This window comes from Rosa rugosa, chromosome 2 (assembly GCF_958449725.1).
Source record: "Rosa rugosa chromosome 2, drRosRugo1.1, whole genome shotgun sequence".
NCBI lineage: Eukaryota > Viridiplantae > Streptophyta > Magnoliopsida > Rosales > Rosaceae > Rosa > Rosa rugosa.
The window spans coordinates 16732598-16759100 of record NC_084821.1 but is presented as its reverse complement, the minus strand read 5'-3'; the positions used below and the strand labels follow the sequence as shown (position 1 = coordinate 16759100).

Genomic DNA, 26503 nt, shown 5'->3' with positions numbered 1-26503 from the left:
GGAAAATCATCCAAACAGTACATGAACTTTCACTACTATAAAAAACGAATCAGACAACGGCGAATGACCGTTGTACTAGGAAAAAATTTCTGTCGTCTATCTCGGCATTGTGTGATCACAACACTCCAACAACGTTGTGTATCGATCATAGAGTCGACGCAAAAGCTAGAACCGTTGTCCCAAATCGGCACATGCTAATGCGAGAAATTGGATGCGCAGTATGCGCCGCATCCAATTTGTTGTTTGAATGACTGCTCACACAACAAAATTAAGTTCCCAGGTGACGTTGGTTACCTACGTACTCAGACAACAGAAATATAATAAACTGTTGTTGGATGATCTTTACCACTACAGATATTTGTTATTAACTATTGTGTGATAGTTGTAATCATATTTATGAGCAACCAATGACTGTTGTTTGTGAGTGATTAAGGTTTAATTTTGCAGCAGTTGTACAACAGATTGTTTCTATGTCGTTGTGTGATTCAACAATTGGAAACTGATTTCTGTTTTTTATGTTGTGTGACACTATGCCAAAAAACGAATCAAACAACACAATTCCAACAACAACAAAATTTTTAACTGTTGTCTGATACAATCAGACGACAGTTATTACATTGTTGTTGGGCAATTGTTATTCAAACAATGATTATATTTTGATGTTGTCTGAGTGAGTTATTTCAGACAACAGTTATTATGTTAGCTGTTGTGCAATTATTATTCAGACAATTGTGGTATTTTGATGTTGTCTGATCGATTTAATTCAGACAACAGTTGTTTTTTGCTGCTTTATTATGTTGTATAACTATCTTTCAGACATTGGCTTCAGACAACAGTTATGTATTGATACTTTACTGTTGTGCAATTACTATTTCGACAATGGTTGAGTTTTGATGTTGTATGACTGATTTTATTCAGACAACTATTATTTATTGCTACTTTATTCTGTTGTTTAACTCTCCTTCAGACAATGGCTTCAGACAACAGTTATTTATTGATGCTTTAATCTGTTGTGCAACTCTCCTTCAGTCGACAGTGATTATGAATTTATGTTGTCTGAGTTCCGCACTTAGTCAAAACTCAATTTTTGACTCCCTCCATCGATTTTGCCCGCCCATCTTTTAGCCAAAACTTAAACTTCCCCCTCGTTTTATTTGAGAAAGTTAAACAAGATTCATATTCAACCCCCCTTTCTATCTCACTCTCTCTCTCCACAATTCTCTTCAACAAACCCTGACCCCGGCAACCGAAAAGCAAAACTAACTCTGCCTTAGATCCCTTCCCATCCTCTCTCTCTCAATTCCATCTACTTTTTTTCAATAACGATGTGTCGTCCTCCGATTCCCTTCTAGATCCCTATTCACTCTCTGTTGAATTCACAATCCCCAATTTTCTAGGGTTTCAATTTTCAATCTCAAGAGGAGAATGGTGAAGCGGAAGGCGTCATGGCGGAGGAGGATGTTCTCCTCACCATCACTGACCCCAATCCAAGCGGTCGTCATCCTCTCTGTCGATGTAACCTGGGTTCCCAATGTCGCTAATCCTTCAAAAGCTTCAAGGTAGGCGTACGACTCCTTGGGGATAGAGGGAACAAGGGCTTACAACTGCTGGGCTCTTCAACTCCTGTTTCTGGTTAGTTTGGAACTCTCGAGACCTCGACCCATTTTGTTCAACCCAAGCCTGGGACGGAGACCGAACTTCCTCTTCCAATTTCGGCCACCTCTGATCAACGGACCACTGGCATTAGGACCATCTCGCGATGCCTATAGCTTGGGTTTCCACCAACGAGCTCCAACGAAGCCAATTCGAAGCTGAGAAATTTCTACGGCTCCAGCTGCTCCTCTGCATTTTCCGGCGACTTCGGTAGCCGATGACGACATGCAAGGTAAGGAAATTAGTCTTCTCTTCGAGCTCTACGTCTGGTATATTTAGTTTTTGATTTTGGTTGAGTTCTGAACGAATTGATATATTTGGTGTCATTGGGCTTCGTCGGAGTTCACTACTCGCAGCGGGTGTCTCCTGTTCTTACCGGTTAAAGAAGAAACTTGAACCTCTACAGTTTAATTGAAAGAGTCATATATGGAGAAACGATTGAGACTACTTCGAGTCAAGGTAAACCATTCTTGGCATATTCTTGTGATTTTGAAGTTGGGTTGTCAATCTAAACCTAACTGCCATGTTGTAAATTGAATGGTTGAGTTTGGAGGAAAACGCAGAAATACGAAGGGAATGGGACCCAGAAGCTAGAGGATGAAGAGAAGTGGGAACCTATATTTTTAGGCTCTGCTCGTGGATTATTAATGAAGATTTCACATGAAAGGTTGCTGCAGGTTGTTACATACTCCAAAACCCAAATTGGGTTTTAGACAGAAAACTGAATATAAAAGGTAATTGTGAAACACCAACCTTGGAATTGTGCATCGTACGTTGGTTGTCCATAAAGAGTTGGATAGATTATATTAATTGTAATGGTTGGTTGTGTCGAGTGTTTATGTGGGAAACAAGAATGAATGTTTGGATTTGATTATATAGAATGCGAAATACGGGTGTGTACAAGAGGTTTTGAATATGTGGGTTTGATGTTTATTGTGAATGGCCTGACATAATTAGTTCTTTTAATTGTTAAGTTGAAGTCATTGAAAGAACTATGTTGTGATAGAATTAGAACTTGGTCTATTGAAGTTGACGTACTAGTCATTGAGAATGACAATAAAATAGAAGTAATTGCATGTACTGAGCCCATGACAAGTTGAATAAGTTCACAAAAGTTAGCATTCATGAGTGGTCATGGAAGGTTTGAGACCTTGTGTACTACTTGCCTGGGAGTTTAATTGAGCTGTATATCAGATATGGTGGGACTTGATTACCATGAATGATTAAATGATGTTGTTGGTAATCAGTTTGAATTCTTAGTGCATTGGTATAAAGAAATAAATATTTTCTTGGTTGAATATGATTATAATGAATATGATTATAATAGAGTTTTGGGTGAATTGATTGTACTGGATACTTACTTATTTTCCGTACTCTCTACTTGTGTATTTTCAAATTTGGTAATTGAATGGATAGAGTATTGTTCTGCCGCAGTTTCTAGGTATATCTTGAGTCATTGATTACCAGATTTTCACCATGGGGGGAGCTTGTTCTAGGAAGAGAAACCATCGAGATGATGAAGATAATTTTCCTAGAGGGATTTCCAGAAGATATTAAAAAAGTGGGAGTTCAAAGTGCTTGGCAACCTCCTTCTCTCGACCTGCTATAGATATTCAACATGAAAAAGGGCAATGCCCATCCCTCATGGACTTCTACGTACGGCAAATATGTGAGGTAATTGTTTTTCTCAATGTTTCTTAGGATAGAGACTAAGATTTGTATATCTTAGCTCATGCCAATTGCTTCTTTAAAGTCGTGACCGATGAACTTGGAAGTGGGTCATGACCGATGAATACGTATTCCTTGTTGGAAATGCTTAAGTCATGTATGGATACAGGTTATTGGAGTTCAGTTCAGAACAGTGATCACTTATATAATATGCTCTCCAGATAATCCTTGTCATGTATTTGGTTCTTATAGGATATGCGTAACCAATAAAAACAATGAGACAAGATGCGGATCTATCTCTCTGTTTTTTATTATGACCTTCCAATGTCTTCTTTAATGAATTCTACAAGTTTTCTTATTATCACTCTCTTTTGTTTGCTTTTCCTCTCAGCGTGCAAGTGCCAAGGAACTGCTAAAGCACTGCTTTATTAGGACTGCTAGGAAGAGTCCAAGACTTGAGCGAATAAGGTGCCATATATTGTTGTATGCTTGTCATTTTCTTATGTGTTATTTACTGATATTCTTTCTACGGTGAGCATCTGCACAAGGATGCTCTCCTGGCCTCTGGCTGCATAGATAATGTAAAAATGTACACAAGTGCACCTCAGTTTGCAACTTCTATTACTATATGAGCACATTCATTTATCAGTATGTTGTTTAAGATTATATATCATTTTAAGCTGGAATTTATTATTTGTAGGATTTTTGGGTGTGAGAACTCTAGCTGGAGAACAAGAGGATGATGGACAGTTCTATTAGAGAAACAGAGAGGACAAGCCTTTTGAGGGCATGAGAAGAAACTGGTTTGAGGTTAAGAAAAGTGCTAAGCAAGGGCAGAAGGAAGTGGACTAGTACAATATGTTTCTGGCCTTGATGTTTTTGGGCTTTATGTTTAGGTAGGGTTATTATGTTAATGTTGGGGTGATGATGGAATGAATTGGTTTTGAATGTTTAATCAATGGATATGTTTTTGAATGTTGGTCAATTGGTTTTGGTTAAATGCTATGTGCATAATGTCTTGTGACTCTCTCGTACCATTTCATTCCAAATGAAAACTATTGTCTGACAATTGTCTGACAATGGAACATTATAAAATGGTATTCAAAAACTGTTGTATGAACAATCTAACTACAATACTTTTCAAACAATTTTAATTGCCCAACTAGAAAAAACACAACAATAAAGTACCATGTTTTGTAGTATCACACCCAAACACACAATGCTTTCTACAAACTTCTGTTGTTTTGCTTCAATTCAGACAACAGCGTTATCTCAAAAAAATGATGTAGGACATTTAAAGGGACAACAGTTTCTACACAACTGATCTTGTCAAACTTTGCTTCAAAAGTTACTTTTCATGAGATTGCTGCTGACTTAATATGACTTGCACAACGGACTCTACAAAGTCGTATGTCGTCCTTTCTGGTATTCAGACAACATGCATATTAATACTAGCGCTTGTCCAAATTGGATTCAGACAACAGTTTCGCGCTGTCGTCTGATACTTGCATCAGATGGCAGGAGTATTAACAACAGAAATTTTCACTATCAGACGACAGTGAAAAACTGTCGTCTGATTCATTTTTTGGCATAGTGTGAGTTCAAATCTGACAACAAAAACTTTAGCAACCGTTGGGTGATTTATAAGTGGTTTATTGTGTAATTCAAAGCATACACTTACTCAAAAATAATGCTCTCATCCATATATATTTGCATAGAAACAATGCTAGCTCCAATATTATATTTGTCAATCATCCATACATTCAAGTTTCTAGACCATAAAACCAACAAAGAAAGCATTGTCGCTAGCTTAACGTAGCAACATTCTAGCTAACAATTTCAAAAAATGAAAAACAGCAAAAGCTGATACAATATATACTTAACATGCACATATGTAGCCGCTATATATATGGCTCCTATGTAGAACGGTCAACTGCTTTCCAATTGCTCAATCACTACATCCATGTCATGGCGATGCTCCTCGAGTTTCTTCTTGTCTTCCTGGCCATGAATCATTAACCATTATGTCATGTGTCAAAACATAATTAGGGACCAACAAAACTGAGAGAAGATACACTTAATCAATCAGTCATACTATGGTGAGAGACAAAACTTATGAGTTCATTAGATATTCATGACTCAATTCGAGAACAGGCAATCTATCATACAAAGTGCTATCAGAATTGGTTGATATGATAGGATAAGCAGCAAGAATACTAAGATGTAGATACTTACTGGAATACATGCTGGGAACAACTTTCATTATCACTAGTTAAAATTGGATGCCTAAGTTCATAAACATGCTTTCTCTGCACCTGGAAAAAGGAACAAAACAACTTCATGAGCAAGAAAGCAAGACTCATAAACCTATTGATCCAATTTATAGATTTTCTCTCTTTTTTTCTCCTTCAATATGCACGCATTAGCATACAAGATGCTTTATTTATAGAATGCTAACTAATTATATAGATATCCCTGATTTAATAGTTTTATCACTTAGTCAACATAACTGGTTGTTTCTCCTCAGGGAATTACAAGAATCACAAAGTCTATACTGTTGGCCAATGAAAAAATTTCAAACCTAAATAACTGTGATTATTGTAAGCACATGGTACTCCAAAAAAGACATTATTTCCAATCGTACCTCTAATACTTCATCAAACTCAACCAGGCTCTTTCTTCACATATCTGATTTTAGTATAAAACTGATATAGCAACAAGAAGTGAGACCTTATCCAAAACCTTGTTTCTGCTCCACATATGACAAAACTTGCAGGCTTGTCATGATAGAGATATATTCTGGAATTGATCTTGTTATATTGCAGCTCCTTAACATCCTACTATATGGAGCAAACCGCATAAGAAAAATGATTGTTATGAACCTCTGGATTATTCTAATTAGAAGATATTAAAACTATAAAGATGACTCAAATTTTTGCATGTTTTTCATGTTCGACTAGTTTGGAAAAACTGAGCTCTCTCCGGTTAAGTCACTGATTACTCTGCCTCATGGAAATTATAAGAAAGACAACAGCCTAATCCAGTAATGATCTTTCAAAGCAAAGAAGGGAAAGAATGTGAAACTAAGATAACTGCTAAGTTATCAGCCACCACTCACAAGTATGTCATATTACTTAAGGTAGAAATTGTAGAAGGAATGGGCCTTTCAAAGCCACTCTCTTGCATCTCTCTAGCGAAAATATTTTATAGCAATTAAGATTACACATGAAGTATTTGTATACAATTAAAAAGCATAGCAGAAAATTAAAGATCTCTTACATAGAATGACTTCAAACACTTCAACCCACATGCATTTAGAGAACACAAAATTGGGTCACATAGAAACTAAAATAGAAGAGTTAGTAAAAGTACCAAGTTGGCTTCAAATTAGTAGCAATGAACAACCAATATCCAGTAGTCCCAAGAATCAAAGCGTTCTTTGGTCCCAGTTTCCTAGCCACCGGAGACATGTACAAAATCTCAAGCGACGTCGTTCCCAAATCCTCCTCCTGACACCAAAACCCACATCAGTTTCGCTACAAATCAATCAAAATGTTTTTCAATTCACCCCTTGAATCCGAAAAGCCAAAACTCACATTGTTGACAATGCTCTCCAGATTCTGAGCGGTACCGTAAGCACAACAGAAACGCAGAGATGATAATATGAACATCTCTGGTATAAACTCCTTCCCTCCTCGACCGGAAAATCATCGGCGACGACGAAAGGCACTATCTAATGAGCACAGTGTCGTGAACCTTCTTGTCACAGGCCCAACAAGCGTCGCCTCGTTTGCGCAGCACAACACATTTTCCTCCGCCGTCTTGGACACCTTCGTCTTCTGCATCTCTTCAATTGACCCTAGTTTGAAGGCGAGGAGGAGAGAGAGAAAGTGGATATGCAACACTCTATCTCCTCCGTCGTTGAAGAGGAAGATGAACAATCTAAGAGAACAAAACCCTAAGAACCCTAAATCTAAGAGAAAATAGAGATAGATGGGGAACCAGAATCAAAATCTACCTTCGGCCTTGGTTTCTTGATTATCTTGGAGGGCGACTCTGTTCATCCTCGACCATTAGATTGAGATTGAAAATTTAGGGTTAAGGGTACAAAAGGAGAAAGGGAAAACTGAAATTGGAAGAGAGAGAGAGAAATGAGAATGGTGGTTGGTAGAGCTGTAGAGAACTCAAAGAAGATATTTTAGTGCTAGGTGATTCAAAGACATCGATTTCGAAGAATAGAGTAAGGATTTAGGGAGTGAGTGATCGAGGGGAAGAATAGAGAAGCTGTCGAGTTGAAGAATAGAGAGACTGTCTATGTTTGTCTAAAATGTGGAGTAGTCTATGAGACGACCTATAGTTCAAGATCTGTTGTATGAATGTAAAAATTTTGACAAACAAGGATGGAAATTTTGCCGCCTGCGTCTATGTAGGTTTCATTTGAGTAAAACTTTGCCCCCTGCAATTTTGTTCCTTGTTCAGACAACTGAACTATAACTATCTGTTGTACAAATTTGTGCATCTTGCACTAGGGACACCTAGTAGAATTTCTCAAATTTCACACAACATTCAATCATACAACGGATAAAAAATGACTGTTGTGTGTAGAGCTCAAATTTCATATTGGTGAGCTTGTTCTGGGAGGGAATTATGAGCTTAGAATGGAGGGAAATCAGTCTCCCACTTACACCACAGGAAATGCTTTATTCTGTTGTGCAATATTTTTCTATATAAAAAAAAACTTTTCAATTTGCTTACATTCACATAACAGAATTATATTTGTACAGTTGTACAATAGAGTTTATGTTAATACACAAAAGTAGATATCTGTTCAGTTGTCTGATGTGTGTTGTGTGTTTCAATTTTTATAGTAGTGTTTTCCTGACTATGAATTTTCATACCTCAGTTTTGGGAAATATTAAAATAGTATCTGACGATTTAAGCCCGACCCAAGGGCTGTCAATTCCGACACGACCCGATAACACGACTCGAAATCCGCACGAAATAAAGCGGGTTGAACCCGCACGATTAAAAAGCAGGTCAGCCATGGGTCAACCAGCCATGACCCATTTAATAAATGGGTCAGCCACGGGTCAACCTGCCAACACGAAGTGAACCCGTATAACCCGATTATGCTATACTTCTTCTTAAAATTTTGGGCGTTAGGAGTATTTGATCATAGGATTAGACAATTTGAAATATTTTGCTTTATAATTATTAGATTTAATTATTTATGAATATATATATAATTATTTATATTCTTAGTCTTGTAGAGTTTTTAGTGAATTTAATCAATTTATGCATTTTTTAGTTAAATGGATGGCATTGTTAACCCTTCAATGAGTCATTTTGTCTAACACGACACGACTTATTTGTTAAATGGGTTAAGTGGGTTGGAAATGGGTAACCCGTTTAATAAATAGGTTGGGTTTGAGTTTAAATTTTTGACACAATTATTAAATGGGTTGGGTTTGGGTTTGTATATTGCGACACGACAAATATCTTGACCCGACACGAACCCAACCCGACACGACCCATTGACAGCCCTAGTCACCCAACATTCATATGTGGAAATAGTAATGACGTTAAGGCTGTTATGTTTACCGGGGTAAAATCGTCCCTTCATGTATTGCTGTCAATCTGAACAATATCAACTTTATAGTTGACCCTGATAATTTAACAATCTTACTCATCATCAATTTGTATAAATTGGCAATCTAAAAGACAAATATGTAAAGGTAATCTGATACTCATAAACTGGGATCATTCATTCCATCTTTTACAATCCATTACATAGTTTATTGTCATGAACATATGCATTTTCCAACAAAAAATAGCCTGAAAATAACTTCAATGTATCAAAAGCTACTGAAAAAGGAACAATCCTAACAACAACAAAATGCCACAACAAATTGCAAATTTCCTACATATAATGCCACTACAATAGTCTATTCAGATGAAGGTTCTTGAGGCATGTTTTGAGGCAGTGATTTTCTATGTGCAATGACTTTGTACCTCCTTTGTCTGATCCCAGGCATGGATGAGAAACTCTCTAGAGCTTGAGTAGACTACATCACATCATCATACCAATGCAAATAAGCATATACCCATAACAGCACAGATAAAGCTATAGAATGAAGAACTAAAAAATAATTACCTGGGTTGGCTGGAAAACATTGGTTAACTATTGTGACTGCATAGTAGGCACAAAATCAGGGGCTGGAATGCCTTCCTCAAATTGAACCTCATACTGCACATTATCAGCATAAACCTCCTCAAGTTGAGGTTGGGGCTGCACACTATCAGCTTGAACCTCCTTAGGTTGAGCTTGGGGCGGCCACTGGCATTGGGAGGCTACATTAGCGACCATGCACACAAAATTAGTATATAAAATTAATCACCAAGTACTACAGCACATTTGATCAGTTTACCTGATTTCTCAGTGGGCGTGTCCTCTTATTGTGACCTTTCTTCTTATAAATGCCACAACTAACTTGAGAGTAATAGACTCTGGGCAGCTTGGTTATTCCAGGAGATGGGGCCGGACTTAAGACCAAAAATTAAGAAAATTTTTTTGGCATTAGAAATAGGTATTTATGCAACTCAAATTGAATCAACATAGATCGATATGCATTAGAACACTCACCTGCTTTCATGTTCCTAGCCATCTTAGGCCTCCTAGGTTTTCTCCTATAGAGAGAGGTGGTGCAATCGGCCTATTTATCATCTTCCACTCTTGCACTCCAGTAATTGGGTACATGATTGGCTCATATGCCTTCATGTACTTTTCCTTGGTAAAGTACTCATCCACAAACTCATTAGGGGACCTTCCCTTAGAGTATATTGCGGCTATGACATAGCCACATGGAAGACTAGAGACATCCCATCTCTTACATATACAAGACCTCAAATCCAAAGCTACATAATGTTGTGCCACCACCCTACTTGCATAACCTACAACTCTTCCTTGAATTTCAAACCTCCACTCAACTTGACTCCCTGGGTCTGTAATCAGAAGCCCACACTACATTTTTCTTCAACTGTTTCTCCACCCCAATCTTACACCTCTAATTTGGCCCACTATGCCTCATGTTTGCCAACCTCAGCATAGTGGTTGTTAATATGTCTTCTAAGCATGGAAGAATAGGTTTCTTCCTTGCTTCTAGAATGCTTTTGTTGAAGCTTTCACTATGGTTATTAAGCAGAACATCACACTTGAGAATTTCTCATAAAAGTATGACTTTGACCAGTGTATAGCGGGCCTATCCATGCACCACTTCCAGGCACCAACTAAAGTACTTTCTTCAACTCTTCTATTGCACTTGCATGTGTCCTCATTGTACAAGCTCTAGCAACTACCCACGACTTCTGATTCAACTTCAACACTCCATGGCCATCATTTTTGAAATTGTTATGCAGGTGTCTCACACAATGGCTGTGTTGGGAGTCTAGAAACAACTCTTTGATTGCCTACTCATGTTATTACTGCTTGTCACTCATGAATGAGTAGTGACTTGAGTGATGTATATCCAAATCAACTTTCAAAAATTCTAAGAACCATGTCTAGGTTTCTTTGCTTTATGCTTCTACTATATCCCATGCAATGAGATAGATACCATTGTTCCCATCAATACCTACGGCAGATAAAAGCTGACCCTTATGCACACTTTTGAGGTGATCCAACCCTATTATAGGCATGCACCCCTCCTTCCATCCAGTCTTCAATGCCTTAATGCAAATATATATCCTCTTAAATCTTGTCAACTCCCTATCCAACTCAGTATCAATCCAGACTGAGGTTGTGTCAATCTAGAATGAGGTTCATGAGTTCCTTTTCCTCAACTCAATTGCATAGCTTTCTAAGAGGTTGTACTGGTCTACATAACTTCCTTGACTATTTTTGTGGCCTTGAGCTAGCTCTTTAGCACATTTGATACCCCACCTCCATTCCAAAGTCCTTGTTCATTGCATATATATTCCTTCTGTTTATCATTTAGGATCATTGATAAAGAAATCCATGTACTCCTTAGTCAGAAATGGTGCATGCATGTGATACACTTTGTCCTAATGAACAACACTTGTACTCTAGAACCATGGTTCTTATATAGATTGTAAGGTTGTCAAGATATGTTGATGAAGCATATATCCTGTATGGACACCTTTCTGAAGTAATGTAGACAACACACACCTTGTGCCTTGTGTTTGTTTGAAACCTAAGCTCATTTTTTGTAAGGACAAAGTGCTTCTTAATAGCACTATTGAATTCCTTTGAATTAGCAAAAGCCATCCCAAGCTGAAATATAGATTTCTTCATGTCATATTTTTGTTGAATTCCTCCACTCAGAGTACAATTTTATGCACTACTTGACTGGAAACCTGCCTCTATCCTCACCTTTATCAGATGATCCATGTAAACTTGGTTCTCCATTTGAATCATATACATCATCAGAAATATCTCCATGAAACCCCATTTCCTCAAACTCTTGTGCTAAACTTGGGTCACCATCAACATTCTTGTTAAACTGGACATCATCATCTGAAGTGAGTCCCTCATAGTTTGAGTCCACCATGCCATTAAAATCTTTAACTTGGTGCAAGTTTTTAATTTTGCAAACTTTAAGAAAACTTATATTCACTTGTTACAATTCTTTAAGGCTTTACAACTTGAAAGGCAAGCACGGTATGAGTGATATTGCTTACTCTGATTGGTTGATTGCCTTTACAGAGTTTCTTCCAGTAGGCAATGAGATACCTACCTCTGTGTATGACACAAAGAAGACCTTGAGTGCTCTAGGAATGGATTACACTAAATTTCATGCTTGCCCAAATGATTGTATTCTATACAGAAAAGAGTATGTTGATGAAACAGAATGCCCTAGATGCGGTCTTTCAAGGTGGAAAATAGGTAAAAACTCCAAAGAGAGGGAAGGTGTACCTGCAAAGGTACTATGGTACTTTCACCCTCTCCAAGTGTTACTCACAATGCGTTAACTTTGCTAGTTTCTATAGCATCTACAGAAAAAGCTTTTTCAGCTATAAAACATATCAAAACAACATTGCGCAATAAGATAGATAATGACTTTTTGGGCGATAACATGATTATTCACATTAAAAAAGAGTTGGCCGAGAATAATGATCAAGATTTAATAATTAAAAAGTTTGCTTCTATGCAAGAGTGCATGGTACAATTTGAGTATGCATATTCTTTTGTGTTAGACTTAAATTTGTTATCGAATTTCTATCAAACATTATAATGTTAACTTTTTGGATCAGTTGGGTTACATTAAGAGAACCTTAAACCTTAGCCCACCCCTTTTTAAAATCCTACCTCCACTAGATCGATGATACCAGAATTTTATTTTTTATCACAACCATTCGAATTCTTTTGAAGTGGTACCTAAAGCCACATTCGCTCACTACTCCGGCCAAAAATGACACGTGAGGTACACATGTCTCATTTATCAGAGAAAATGACGTTGTTGCCCTCATAGATAGTATCACTGTCATCGCAATTTCCTCCAAAATTAGGCAATTGGAGGGAAATCTTTACCAATTTCCCTTCCATTTCTATCTTTACCAATTTGCCCTCCATTTCTTTCATTCTCAAGCCAAAACCTAGTCAATTTGCAGGGAATTTAATCATATTCCTGCAAATTCTTTCAACCACTTAAGAATACAAATTAACAGATTTCGACCTCACTGCTATGGTGGAGTGGTCTCCCCTGTATTGGCTTCATGAACATATAAGAACCTAGGGAGACGCTTTCACGGGTGTTATTGAAAAATAGTATGAATTTGTCAAATTCAGGGTTGAAAGAAAGAATTTTAGGTTTGGTATTTGGATTCATTAGGCCAGAACCAGCGGCACGCGTCCCTATGCACCACCAATACGAACACCAAATTAGGCTGCATGGCTTATATACCAAAATTAACATCACAACTGAATGATCAACTTTCATACTTGCACCGAAGCTTGAATCGGCGTGGATTGGCCAGAAAACTCATCAAAAGCTCTGAGAGTCCGAAACTTCACATCGATCTAATCCTCTCCTCAAGTCGAATCGATGCAAGAGGCTTAGGGGATGTTGATCACCAACTAAAGAGCTTGAAAGCCCAAGTGGTTTCACGGTCAACAGTGGCCGGAATACCAAGAACGAGACGGGTCGAAGAAACGGGTTTGCCGCACCCGAAACTCTTCGATTCTTTTTCATCGACATGAGTCGAGGTAAACTAAGAGAAGGGGATGAGGCGGTGTGGAATGGCAGTCCAAAATCGACCGGTGTAATGGTCCGGGGTGTCCAGACGAAAATGAACCAGTCGGACCCCAGGTTTGGGTTGGGTCAGCCAGCCTGGTTGAGAAGAGAGAGTTCTTGAGTACTTGGGTTTCAGATAGAAACCCCCCCGGGGCACCCCAAAACTCTAGGGTTCCTTCTTTAAACACTCCTAAAGGGAAATGTCGATATTGTCCTTATGAAAGTCACCGAAAACTCCAAATAGAAATTCAACTTCCGTAGATCATAACTTACTTAAATGTGCTCCGATTTTAGCGTGATACGTGTCTATGGAGTAAGTTTAACGTGCCTACATCTTTCGTGAAGGAAATTTCTTTACCCCATGAACCCTAATTATGTTAGTACGTCAACTCTGCAAACTTTTTATCACCATGAACTCTAACAAAGATTTAGGGTTAGTTTGGAATTTCTATGACTTTTAAAAAAAAAAATTACTTCTGCTGGGATTGACAACAACTTTTAGAAGCACAACCTTTGGGTTGCTTCTAAAAACTGTTGTCAATTACTCATATTTTTTAATTAAAGCTGCTTTATTTTTTAATTAAAGCCCATTTTTTTGTAGTTTATCAAACATCTTAAAACCTAAAACTACAAAAAAAGCTAATTTTTGTAAAAGCGAAGCAATCCTAAACTAGGCCTTAGTACCTAAATCTTACAACTGTTTACTGCCCAGAATTGTGAAAAATTTTTTTGGTATTTAATAATATCAATATATTGAAGTATAACAAATTTTCGTATTACAGACAAATTTGTAGCAATAGACTGATAGAGATAGGCACCGTAAATCCAAATAGTTGTTATTTTCTCCGATGAAAAAGGAGGACCAAATTTCCTATGCTACTAAATTACTAATCACCATAAAAATTGCGCCGACCAATATACCAGATTACTCGACGGCAAACATATTTTATGCTTCCTTTAAAAAAAACACATATTTTATGCTTTACGGGAATGCCTTTGATTGATTATTGGATCATCTTCCTGCTTTATGATTCCAGCCGTCAAGTCTTTTACTCAAACAAACCAAAGTCGCGAAACTTCCGGATTGAAGAAGGAAAATAGAATAAGAAGAAGAGGAATCCAAAATAATAACTTAATAATTATGCTTGTTTCTTCTTTTTGATCAGGATGCTTTTTCTAAATTATCTATTACATCTCGATATGATAGTTTCAAAAGCAGCAAAACAAGAAAGAAAAAGGAATACCAAAAAAAAAGAAAAAAGAGATTTCGAAACCGAAAGCGTAGTTTGCTGTTGTCATTTACTCGCTTATAGTTTGTTACTGTTGCAGGAAAGACATATATGTAGCAGCACTCTTATGTTAAAGCAGATGAATAATCATTCACCACAAACACGGTGTAAAACTGAAAATGTACAATTTTGGAAGATAAAAGAACGATCGAAAAAGTGATCAAAGTGGGGTGTTGTCCCAAATAAATACAAAAGCTGTCCATTATTGTATTTACGAGCTTGAGAAGTTGAGTGCCCGACCATTAATTGCCACCGCATGCAATTTCCTTTTCATGGACATTATCATTACGTATACCATTTCCAGCTATATATTTTTCCTATTATTCTTACATATATATGGGATATAGCTATAGATACAGTACACCATCTTGCGAGGCAGCATTAAGAAACAACCTACCACACTGCCTCAAACCCTCAGTGGTCCAAGATGACCAGTTGTATATGTCTGCCGCCTCAGAGAGCTTTAACATGAATCATGTAACTATGAACCTTGAATTTCAGGATTTTCTTCATCAAAATGATATAACCTTGCTTCTCCTTGATACCTTATACTCTTACTCAAAAAAATGAAGGTGAGATTCTTAACAAAGATATTCTTCAGTAGACAAGTCTTATGTACAGCAAGTTCCATGTTGGGTGAGGAACTATGAGGTATAGCAAGTTCCAGTGGGCAAGTCAAGTCGAACAACTTGATGGATGATGTGATTTTGATGATGGCATACATGGGGTTCTTTTAGGCCAGTGATGAAAGACAACTGCTTTCGATTGAACGTTTTGGTAACATGAATGTTATAGAGGCAACATATTCGTAGAAAAGCTTCAAAAGAGATGGTCCAAAGAGCCGAGAAATAAGAACAAGGATATATGTATGTACTGCGATCATGCAAGAACACGTTTCATACTTCAGTTTTAGTTGCTTCCAATAGAGACTGATCGAATTAACTGAAAAGGTAAAACGCAGTGCACGATGTGGGGCTGTGAAGTAGTGGTGTTTTCTTCACATGATCGATCCAAGGTACCATTGCAAGTGAATCATGGCATGCGCACAACCATGTTCATGCTGTGTCAGATCATTGACATGCACGGAAAGTAGCTATACTGAATTGTTCATAATTTACAGCCTGAGCATTAGTAAAGAAAAATAAAAGGGTACGTACATTCAGAAGGACATGACACCGGAAAGCACAAGATGATCACTAGTCACCAAACTAGCTAGCTGCATCTCGATCTTTTACAAAAACAAACCAAGGACTTGATGATTCCAGTTCCATCGAAAAAAGAGAGAGTTCGCATAGATTAATTTACAATACAGAAACGATTATTAACTTAACCATGATTAATTAATGAATTAGACAACTAATCATACAAACACGCTCGCACCATAGTTGCTGCTGCTGCTACTGAACGGATCGAATATCAAATTTAATTAGTACAGATTGTAGGCAATCTATCATGCTGACCATCGAGAAGATGGTGAAGGTGATGAAGATGTTGGAGACGACCAGAGCTGAGCTTTCTTCACCTTGGATACACTCGCGAGCACACCTAATGGTGTCACGTCTCCGATGACTGTGACTTTCTTTGTTGGTAAATCTATACTAAATGATGCAACTCCTGCACAGATTTATGAGTCGGTTAAGTATTGCAGGTTAATCATCTAACTTGTTATTAATTTATATGTTTTGATATGTTAGGTCATCAAACTATCAAACTAGAATTAGAAAATTAATAACTCGAGAAGTGGATAATATTAGTTATAGCATGTTAACCTTGACAAGAGATATGTACATCATCACTAGCTTTTATTGGTGATGATCATAACATACAACAAAACTATAAACTAATTTGCTTGGAATTGAAGCACTGAAAACCAGAAGATGAAAACATATGAGTCTCATTACTATATAGGTAAAGGAATATTTTCAAGTAGTACTTAATCCATAAATGAATTCTCTATCTAGCTTAGCTAGCTACTAATAACACACACCACTATACCTTCCATTTTAGAGAGATGCTTTCTCAGTTTTTCTTCACATCCCTTGCAATGAACTGACACCCTCAGAACCACAACCTGCAATAATTAATTAATGAGTCATCAACTTTATAATTATATATATATATATATATATATATATATATATATATATATATATGTTTGTGTGTGGGGGGGGAGGTTTTGCTTGTAATTCTCGTACCAGAAATTCAAAATTAAAACAACAATTAATGTGATGCTGGACCCACGCCTGCACATGGCTTACTTCAGCCGATAAAAAAATTAAAAGAATCTGATGTTAATAACCTAACTAATTACCTGGTTACGAGAGCGAGTGGAAGATGACCTTAATGGAGCTGGGGATGGACGACGATATTCATCATTCGATCTCATGATCAGGCGCAGTCTAGGGTTAGATGCTGCTTCTTTATGATGATCAGAAGGAACCAACGTTGCGTCAGTTTCCGATAACCAGTCGATGAAGGGTACTGTGGAATCGTCACTAATCCGATACCGAGAAGCGGAGGAAGTACTCTTTCTTCTTTGCTCATGGATGTCAGCAGAGCTTTTCCGACGTAGCTGATCTCTATCGCTACTCTGCGCAGAAGAAAAACTCCTTCTGCATCTTTCGTACAGTGGTTTCGGATCAATTGGTAACTGATCAAATGAACAAGGGATCATAGGAAGATGGGGTTGGTTTTTTCTTCGATCATAAACATAAACATGGTCACTAATGGGGACTCTGTGGGCTCGGCGGACTATGGCTCTTTGATCCATGATGGCTGTGGAAGCAGAAGATGCACAAAAGAAACGATCCATTCCTTTCATGCTTAAAAACTTGTAAGAAGGCCTTTCAAAAAAAAAAAACTTGTAAGAAGGAAGTAATGGCTAGCAGATATATATAAAGAAAGATATATCTTCCTATTTAAAGTTGGTGGCCGGGAATGAGATAATTAGAGTGATCGACAAAGAGAAAAAAGATGAAGAACTCGGGTCCTACAACATGTTTCAAATTGTTAATCGATCTGCTGCCTTAATTCATTGTTTACCATTTAATTAAGAGGTGTGGGGTTAATTAAAGTTATGTTAATCTTTATGTGAGATGATTACAACCACTACTAGTATCGTGAAGCTAGCATGCTATGAGAGTATGAGACTAAAGAGCTCAGCTACTTCTATTATTGTTGCATCATTGTTTGGTTTTCACTTTTTAATTTTATTTTGCAAGACTAATTGTTCTAAATATTTGACTCTTGGCCATGGAGGTTTCTGGGTGTGAGCTAACTTGCGTATGATATATAAATGTCGACTGACATTGTCTTTATCTGGGACAGATTATGTGACCAGTGGCATTTATGGAAATTTAATGCTATCCTTTTGGCGCAATTATTTCTTCGAGTATGTATACATGGTAATGATTGATCGAGGTACACAGTACGTTCAGGTCTAATTCACTGCATAAGATAGTGTGCTAGCCATTTTTGAGTCAAATTTTAACTAAAATAGCTAAAAAGTCATTTTAGCTAGCCACTTGAGAATTACATCTGCATCAATGCTCTCTATTTTAGCTAATTTTGAATTTATATTATTTTTTAAATAAAGATTAAATAGTTTAAATGTATTTATAAATTACATAAAATAATTTAAAATGAATGTTTTAAATTATAGAGAGTCTCATCCCGCTCTCTATATTTAGGAGCGAGATAACTAAAAGTTATAATAAAGAGCCACTTAGGAGTTTGGTGCAGCTGCTAAAATAGATAAAAAGCTAAACATGCTCTCCAAAATAGATAAGGAGCAAAAATAGAGAGTCTACTAAAGATGCTCTTACAGCATCTTTAGCAATGCTAGCCATTTTTGAGTCAAATTTTAGCTAAAGTAGCTAAAAAGTCATTTTGGCTAGCCACTTTAGAAATATGTCTGTATCAGTGCTCTCTATTTTAGCTAATTTTGAATTTATATGATTTTTTAAAGGAATATTAAATAGTTTAAATGTATTTATAAATTACATAAAGTAACTCAAAATGAATGTTTTAAATTATAGAGAGCCTCATCTCCCTCTCTATATTTAGGAGCGAGATAGCTAAAAGTTATAATAGAGAGTCACTTAGGAGTCTGGTGCAGCTGCTAAAATAGATAAAAAGCTAAACATGCTCTCTAAAATAGCTAAGGAGCAAAAATAGAGAGTCTGCTAAACATGCTCTAAGAGCATCTCCAACAGCTTCCCTATAATTTCTCTATTATAGAGAATCAAAAATTAAAATCTCCAATAAAATTTCTGCTCCAACTCCAACAAATTCTCTATTTTACAGATTTCATAATTCTTCCCTAAATCATTCCCTAAAATTTTACAGATTGCTATAAATATAGGAAATTTTGTTTTCTCTCTCATCACTATCTCTATTTTAGGGATAATTATAGGGAATTTGTTGGAGCAAAACAACCAAATTTTTTCCTAAAATAGAGAAAAATCAAAATATGGGGAAGCTATTGGAGTTACTCTAAGAAAACAAAACTCTGAGTTTTTTTTTTTTGGGTGGTTCTAGTTGGACCTCCAAATTTGATATTTGAACCTCCATCTTTTTTCAATTATCAATAAACATTGTCAACTCATATGAAAAGGCAAATAAGGACAAAGAGAAGAAAAAAAAAACAAATACTCTTCTTACATCCCTCATTAATATAACATTCAATTTTCTTTTGGACAATCGCATTAATATAACATTCAAACTTTTTTTAGAATTTCCTTATATTACTTATATAAGTTTATAATTTACCTAAAAAAAAAAAATTTAATTAATTTCTATCTATGGCCTTATCATTTAATACAAAATTAAATTCAAAATAATCTGATTTGGATTTTCCTCAAACACGTAAATTTATTGAATATTTTAGTGTAGCTATTACTAATTTATTTGAAAACCAGCACTCCTAAGTCTTATAATGAGACGGAATCTCTTCCGCTCTCTCTCAAACCCTAGCTGTCATGGCTGGGGTTCTATCAACGGCGCTTGACGCCAACACCAAGCAGAGCCTCTCTCTCTGCCTCTCGTTGCCTTCTCGAAACCATCCAACGTCAATTCTTTTCGACAAGCTTTCAATCGATCCTCCTCGCACCAAAGTACAGTCTCGCATGTGTGGGTGCCGACAACTGGTGTGGGAGATCATGGGGAAATCTAGTTGTTTCTCAGTGTCAAGTTGCAGAGAGGTGCTCTACAATTGATTGGGGCCGAGTCAGGCCATCCAGAGCATGGCTTAAGGCTGCCGAAAATTGGAGAATCTGGCCAATTATGATCGACAATCTGATTTTGTTGATGGCGGAACAAAAGGATCAATTAGGTATGATGAGAAATTTCTGGGCCCAAAACAAAGGAAATCTAGCGGTAGTCCGATCTGTGGGTATTGCGACGGCTGTGGCAACGGTTTGGACACAGGAGGTTGACGGCGAGCTTGGCTTGAAGTGGATCAAATGTGTTTTGACAGGTCATGGCAGGTTGGAGATGAACATGGCAAGGCTCGCTATTGCGACGATTGGACTCACGATAATGAACGGCGGAGAGATGGCGAGGCGAAGACGCTTCTGGAAAGGGACGTCGAACGTCATTCGCCGGAACCATAGTTTGGAGACTGCGATCATGAACAGTGCAGCAAAGGTTGAACCCAATTTGGGTTGGGTGCCCAGATCAGTTTTGTGGCCCAATTTACGTTGGAGGCCCAATTCTGTTTGGGTGCCTAAACCCTCTTGGGTGTCCATACAAAGTTGGGTGCTCCAATTCAATCATGTTTTGGGACTTCAAGTTTTGGGCAATGAGTCTATGGGGTTTCGAATTTGGGATCCAGGAGGAGGGACCCACCCCAACCTCCTAGTCCTAGCTTGGATCGCAAGGAGGAAATTTAATTTTTTGCTGAAATTTGCCTATGTACTATGCTCTAGATTTTTCATAGTTATAGGCTTGCTTCTGAATAAGTGAGCACTGGTTGTCTAATGGGTGGTGCTAGCATACCACGTCCTAAACTTACCCTAGAGTTGGCAAGGGATCAAGGTATGTATCCGTGTCATTCTGGCTTGAGATTAATGAATGATTACTTGGTTAAAAAAAAAACAAAAATTATTTGAAAACCAAAGTCTTTTCTACAACCATCCATATTGCCAAAAAAAAAAAAAAAACTATGATCCAAATTAAAAGAAAAATCTTTATAATTGTCTACTTGTTCGGCCCTCCAAGAATCACTTTTTGGTTCCATCACTGAAAGTACACAAAAAATGTAGGCAGCTCCCCTCACAAAATTTTTAGTGGTTGAAATGATAGAGATTAAGAAAAGAAAAAAAACAACAAATTGTTAAAATATAGATTTAATTGTTCAAAGATATTTTGGTAAAATTAAGGATGTGTACTTAGCTTTTTAACTATTCAAAAAAGTGAATTGGAGGTTTAATAAGTAGGAGAGGTCCAAATATCAAATTTGGAGGTCCAACTAGAACCACCTTTTTTTTTTTTTTTTTGTCTGAAAACTCGAGTTATGTTTTCTACTTGAGTTAAAAAAAAAAAAAAAAAAAAACTAGACCTCAGTTCACGAAACCTAGAGTTTCGTTTTGCTGGCGGCGGTGAAGCTTTGCTCCCCTGACCAGGCAAGGCTGCGGCGCTCTCTCGGGTGGTGTGCGGCGGTGGTGTGGAGTTTGTCTGGATCGTGCGGCTTCTAGGCTTGTTCCAAACTTTGGAGGCGGCGGATTGGTTTCGGTCTGAGAAGTCGATCGTGGTGGTGCTCCGGTGTGCTCGGCAGTTCAGTCTATGAGGCTCCGATCGCGGTGGTGACAGCGGCAGGTGCGAGTTCGAGTGGTTTTGAGAGCGGGTGGTGGTGGTTCCCGGGCTCAGTTGATCGGTTTTTGAAGTAGGCGTTCCGGCCGGACTCTAGGAGGACCCAGTGATAGTGGATGAGAGATGGAGGCCGCCGGACCGGTGAACTGCAGGGCTGCCTTCCGGGAAGGCCGGTCTAGTTCAGCTGGTGTGAGGAAGTTGGATTTTGGTAGTGGGCTTGGGCCTCTGCCTTACTGGGTTGTGGTTGCAGCCTAGTGATCTGGGCCTTGTTTTGGCTCAGGTCTCCTTTTTCCTTTTCACTTAGTTTGGGTTGGATTGGGCTTTTGGGGAGGTAGACAGGTTTTCTTCTAGCCCTATTTTTGTCTTCTGGATGTTACTGTGCTCTGTGTTGTTGTGTTGCGACGTACACCATTTGGGTCTTAGGCGTCAAAATGCTCAAGACAGTGGTTCCATCTTTGGATAAGGTAGGGTTAAGGAATTTTATTTTTTTGCTTTTCTTTTATGCAGTTCCTTTAGGTTTTCGATTTGTTGGCTAGTAATAATTTAGCTGCTTTGGGCAGTTTGGTTAGGAGTTTCTGGCTGCTTTGCGCAGTCTGTATTGTGCTTGTACTTGTACTATGAGTGGTTTCTTGAAACCCTCTAGCTTGACGCTGTGACGTCGTAATATATTGGAACCTGATTCCATTTCCCTAAAAAAAAAATAAAGTTAAAAAGAAGCTATTGTAACTAGTCAATTTTAAATTATATTTCCAGCCGTTTCTCTATATTTTACTTATTTTTGACTTTATTTATTTTTGGACTAAATACTGTTTAGTCCTTGAACTTTTACCTAAAAAACACTTCAGTCCCTGACCTTCTAATTTCACACGTTTAGTCCCTGTACTTTAAAATTTCGGACAAATAGGTCCTTGCCGTTACTTTCCAACCAAAATCTCGGTTAAATCGATGACGTGACAATTCTTTGGGGCCAAAATGTCTATTCTACCCTCACTTTTTTTTTAATAAATTAATTATTTTCTCTTTTTATTTATTTATTCTTTTTTCTTTTTTCTTTTTCTATTTGTTTGTTTGTTTTTTTTATTTTTTTTTATTCTGTTTATCTCTTCTCCTCTGCCTCCTTTCTCCCTCTCTTCTCTTCACACGCCTCACCTGAAACCACGCACCATTCTCCTTCTCCATCAACTGAAATCAGCAACCAATCAGCAATCTCATATATGAGCTGCAATTCAGTTAATCAAACAGTACTAGAGCTATTCTACCACACAAATCAAAAGCTAATTCATTTCCAGAATCAAATTGAGCCAAATCACTACACAAATTTTGTCAAGCAATCATGGTGATGACTAGGTAGATACTTGACCAAGAATTGAGAAGATGAAGCAGCTTTTCCACTTGAACTAGACAACTGCAAAAACCCAAGTAATTTGAGTATTCACCTTTCTCAACAAAATCAAAAAGCGATGAACTTTTGCAGGTACTTAATGCACAGGGATGAAAGAGAGAGGGGTAGAGAATTGAACTTGGACCTGAACGATGACGTTTGGGCCAAACGAAAAAGCGGAATTGGAAAGTCCGTGGATGAAGACGAGTTTGCCGAAGAACTCCGACTCAATCCGGCGCTGGAGGCAGTCGAGGCACATTTGATGCGCCATTCTGAGCTTCTTCTTCAGTTCTTCAATTTCAAGATTTCAATTTTTTGGGTTTCTTGATTTTCTTCTTTTCATTGCTAGCAAACCCACTACACTCCTTCCTCAATTCATCAAAACCCTATACAAATCAAAAACCTTAAGTCTGAATCACCACAAACTCGGGTTCAGAGTCCTCCTAATTTGAATTGCACAACTGAGCCAATGCAAACCCAGAATTGCACCGCTGTACCTCCCTCATGCTTTGGGACTCGTGACCTCCACCAGAACCCGACCTGCTTCGCCTCCGTCCCAGATCTCAATCTCTCTCTCCGCCTCGGAACCCAGATCATCCCACCGTCAACGATTGAGTCGACTCGGTATCGACCTGCTTCGCCTCCGTCCTTGACCTGGATCTCTCCCTTCGCCTTGAAACCCAGATCGTCCCATTTAAGAGAAGAAGAAGTGAGAGTAACCTGAAGAAGAAGCTATGAGGGTGAGCACCGCCGAGGGCTGAGCGACGGTGATGGCGCCGCAAAAGAGGAACCCAACTTGGGGTAATTTTGGTTGTAGAGAACAGTGAGAGAGAGAGAGAGAAGAGAGAGAGAGGACCTTGGTCATGAAGATCGGGAAGAAGAGAGCAATTTGCCAATTTCCCCCAAAAAAAAAAAAGAAGGAAAAAGAAGAAGAAGAGATAAACAAAAGGAAAAAAAATTAAATTAAAAAAATGTTAGGGTATAATAGTCGTTTTATCGCGGAGAGACTGCCACGTCAGCGCTTTAATGGAATTTTTGGATGGAGAGTAACGGCAAGGACCTATTGGTTCGAAATTTTGAAGTACAAGGACTAAACGTGTGAAATTAGAAGGTCAGGGACTGAAGTGTTTTTAGGGCAAGAGTTCAAGGACTAAACAGTATTTAGTCCTTTATTTTTTTATATTTATAATTGAGAATTACAACAACTTTGCTCAACTCACGATCTCTCACTTAAAAATAGGAGACTTTATCATTAAACCAAATGGTACTGGACGCTTTAGTTATCATTTTATCATGTAGTTACTGAACAGTTAGTGAATTAAGTAAGATTAATTATTCGATAAAAATTGCTACAAATCACGACAACCACTCTTAACTTCGAACAAAAATATTTGTTAGTTTTTAAGAACACTCGTAATCTCTTTATTGAGATAAGTAAATTGTAGAGCTATTGAAAGACATAAATTCTGACCTTGAGGAATGCAGGAATGCTAAACTAGTATTAATAGTGAATCAAGGTATACGTAATGTAATTAACATTAGCATAGCTTTTTTGCAAGTTTAGAACTTTCTTATATGGAAACAAAAGATTAACAAAACTTGCAGCTTTATGTCCGCTCCATACGAAATCGAATAAGGACTTCAAAATTGTTCAAAAGATGTTACCCAAATTCCAGGGATACAAATTAGAATCGACAAAGCAATAGTCAATTAGTCGGTAATATGGTCGGCTGCAGTGCTAAATTCTCCAACGAAAAAGGGTGGCAGTGGGTCAAACAATGATAATTGATTAGAACAAAGTTTAATCAAATTTAATTTTCAACCTCCCTTCGTGGATAATGAAAGTTGAAAACCACATTGTGATTGATTAGGAGGGAGTCGAATTGCATCATGATTTAACTAATTAGGAGCTCTTTACAACCTTTTGATTATTTTGTATAGAAAGCTAACTAAGCACGCACCTTCACATTAAATTCCTGGTTAATGTTATGACAAAGTTAATTACAAAATTACTAAAGTGAGGGTTAATATATTCCCATGTTTTCTGAAGTTTAGGCCAAAGTCCTCTATTTGTTGAATGACTTGAATCTAGTAATAAAACCAAGAGATTGAACTATTCTTGTCACGCCCCGTAACTAGAGTTACCGGTTTACTGGTCATTTGGACGGTAAATGACGAAAGTCTTTACTTTACTTTCATTTCAAATTTTAGGAGCTTTAAAGTTGACTTTTTATTCGGTTCGCTTTTTAAAGAAATTTCCTTCACGAAAGATGTAGGCACGTTAAACGTACTCCATAGACATGTATCACGCTAAAATCGGAGCACATTTAAGTAAGTTATGATCTACAGAAGTCAACTTTGTTAGAGTTCATGGTGATAAAAAGTTTGCAGAGTTGACGTACTAACATAATTAGGGTTCATGGGGTAAATGCTTTGCCCAGAAAATTATTGTTGCATTCATCTCCGTTTTGAGACATGAAGCCCATCAATGACGGAATCAGGATACTTCTTGAGTGGGCTAGAAAGCTCCATGATATGTAAACATATAAGAAACTTATAGGATTTGTACACAATCTATATAAGAGTATCATAATGTCACTTGGGCTATAATACTATAGCACAGGGTAACCACCTTCGGCGGGATAGATAGCTGGGCTTCGCAAGGGATGGCTGGGGATAACATAATTAGGGTTCATGGGGTAAATGCTTTGCCCAGAAAATTATTGTTGCATTCATCTCCGTTTTGAGACATGAAGCCCATCAATGACGGAATCAGGATACTTCTTGAGTGGGCTAGAAAGCTCCATGATATGTAAACATATAAGAAACTTATAGGATTTGTACACAATCTATATAAGAGTATCATAATGTCACTTGGGCTATAATACTATAGCACAGGGTAACCACCTTCGGCGGGATAGATAGCTGGGCTTCGCAAGGGATGGCTGGGGACAGGCGGATCAGAGGGAGTAGATGGAGGATTCCGGTCGCCGTGGTTGAAGCTACGCCATCAATCTGTGGTTTTGAGGTCGCGTTTTCTTTGCCAGGGAGTTGGCTACGTGGGTTCAGGTCAGAGACCGATCTGAATGTTCAGGTGGCTGGGTTTTGGTTGGAGATCGCGGCAAGGCGGAGGTGCGGTGATGGTGACGTGGTGGTGGAGCGGCAGCGCTGGTTGGATTGTGATGTTGTTGGATTGGGCTGGACATGTGCTCCTTCCTTGCTGGGCCTAGTGGTTGTTGGGCCTGGGCTTTGGCTCAGTACCCATACTTTTATTATTTTATGTTTTCTTGTTTATTAAGTTTAGTAGAATGTGGCTTTGTGCCAAAAATAAGTCCCTCCCACTTTAGGGTAGGGTGACGTGGGCGTTGTCCCGGTATGCACACTCAGTGTGCCTTGTCTGGCCTAGCGAGGCGGCGAGCTATTTGCTTGATCAAATGGATGCAACCTCCTAG

The 26503-nt window shown here is 37.9% G+C and overlaps 1 protein-coding gene and 2 long non-coding RNA genes across 4 annotated transcripts; 1 reads left to right on the top strand and 2 right to left on the bottom strand.

Moving 5' to 3' along the window:
* The first annotated feature begins 1184 nt into the window (after positions 1-1184).
* Positions 1185-3779, top strand: LOC133734642 (uncharacterized). Of its 2 annotated transcripts, XR_009858440.1 has the most exons (4): positions 1185-2112; positions 2217-2387; positions 3088-3327; positions 3713-3779. It is a non-coding gene; the product is annotated as an uncharacterized LOC133734642 (long non-coding RNA). The 2 variants fall into 2 exon arrangements; XR_009858439.1 differs by having other exon boundaries at positions 1185-2387.
* Positions 3780-5066: 1287 nt separating this feature from the next.
* LOC133727752 (uncharacterized) lies at positions 5067-7604 on the bottom strand. Its single transcript, XR_009855338.1, has 4 exons — positions 6918-7604; positions 6694-6830; positions 5557-5636; positions 5067-5322 (listed from the first exon to the last, which is right to left on the bottom strand). It is a non-coding gene; the product is annotated as an uncharacterized LOC133727752 (long non-coding RNA).
* Positions 7605-15988: 8384 nt separating this feature from the next.
* On the bottom strand, positions 15989-17851 carry LOC133732391 (protein SODIUM POTASSIUM ROOT DEFECTIVE 3-like). The gene is made up of 3 exons (XM_062159936.1): positions 17172-17851; positions 16856-16931; positions 15989-16474 (listed from the first exon to the last, which is right to left on the bottom strand). Exons 1-3 carry the CDS (start codon positions 17679-17681, stop codon positions 16311-16313), a joined length of 750 nt encoding a protein of 249 aa, XP_062015920.1. The 5' UTR covers positions 17682-17851; the 3' UTR covers positions 15989-16310.
* Positions 17852-26503: the final 8652 nt, after the last annotated feature.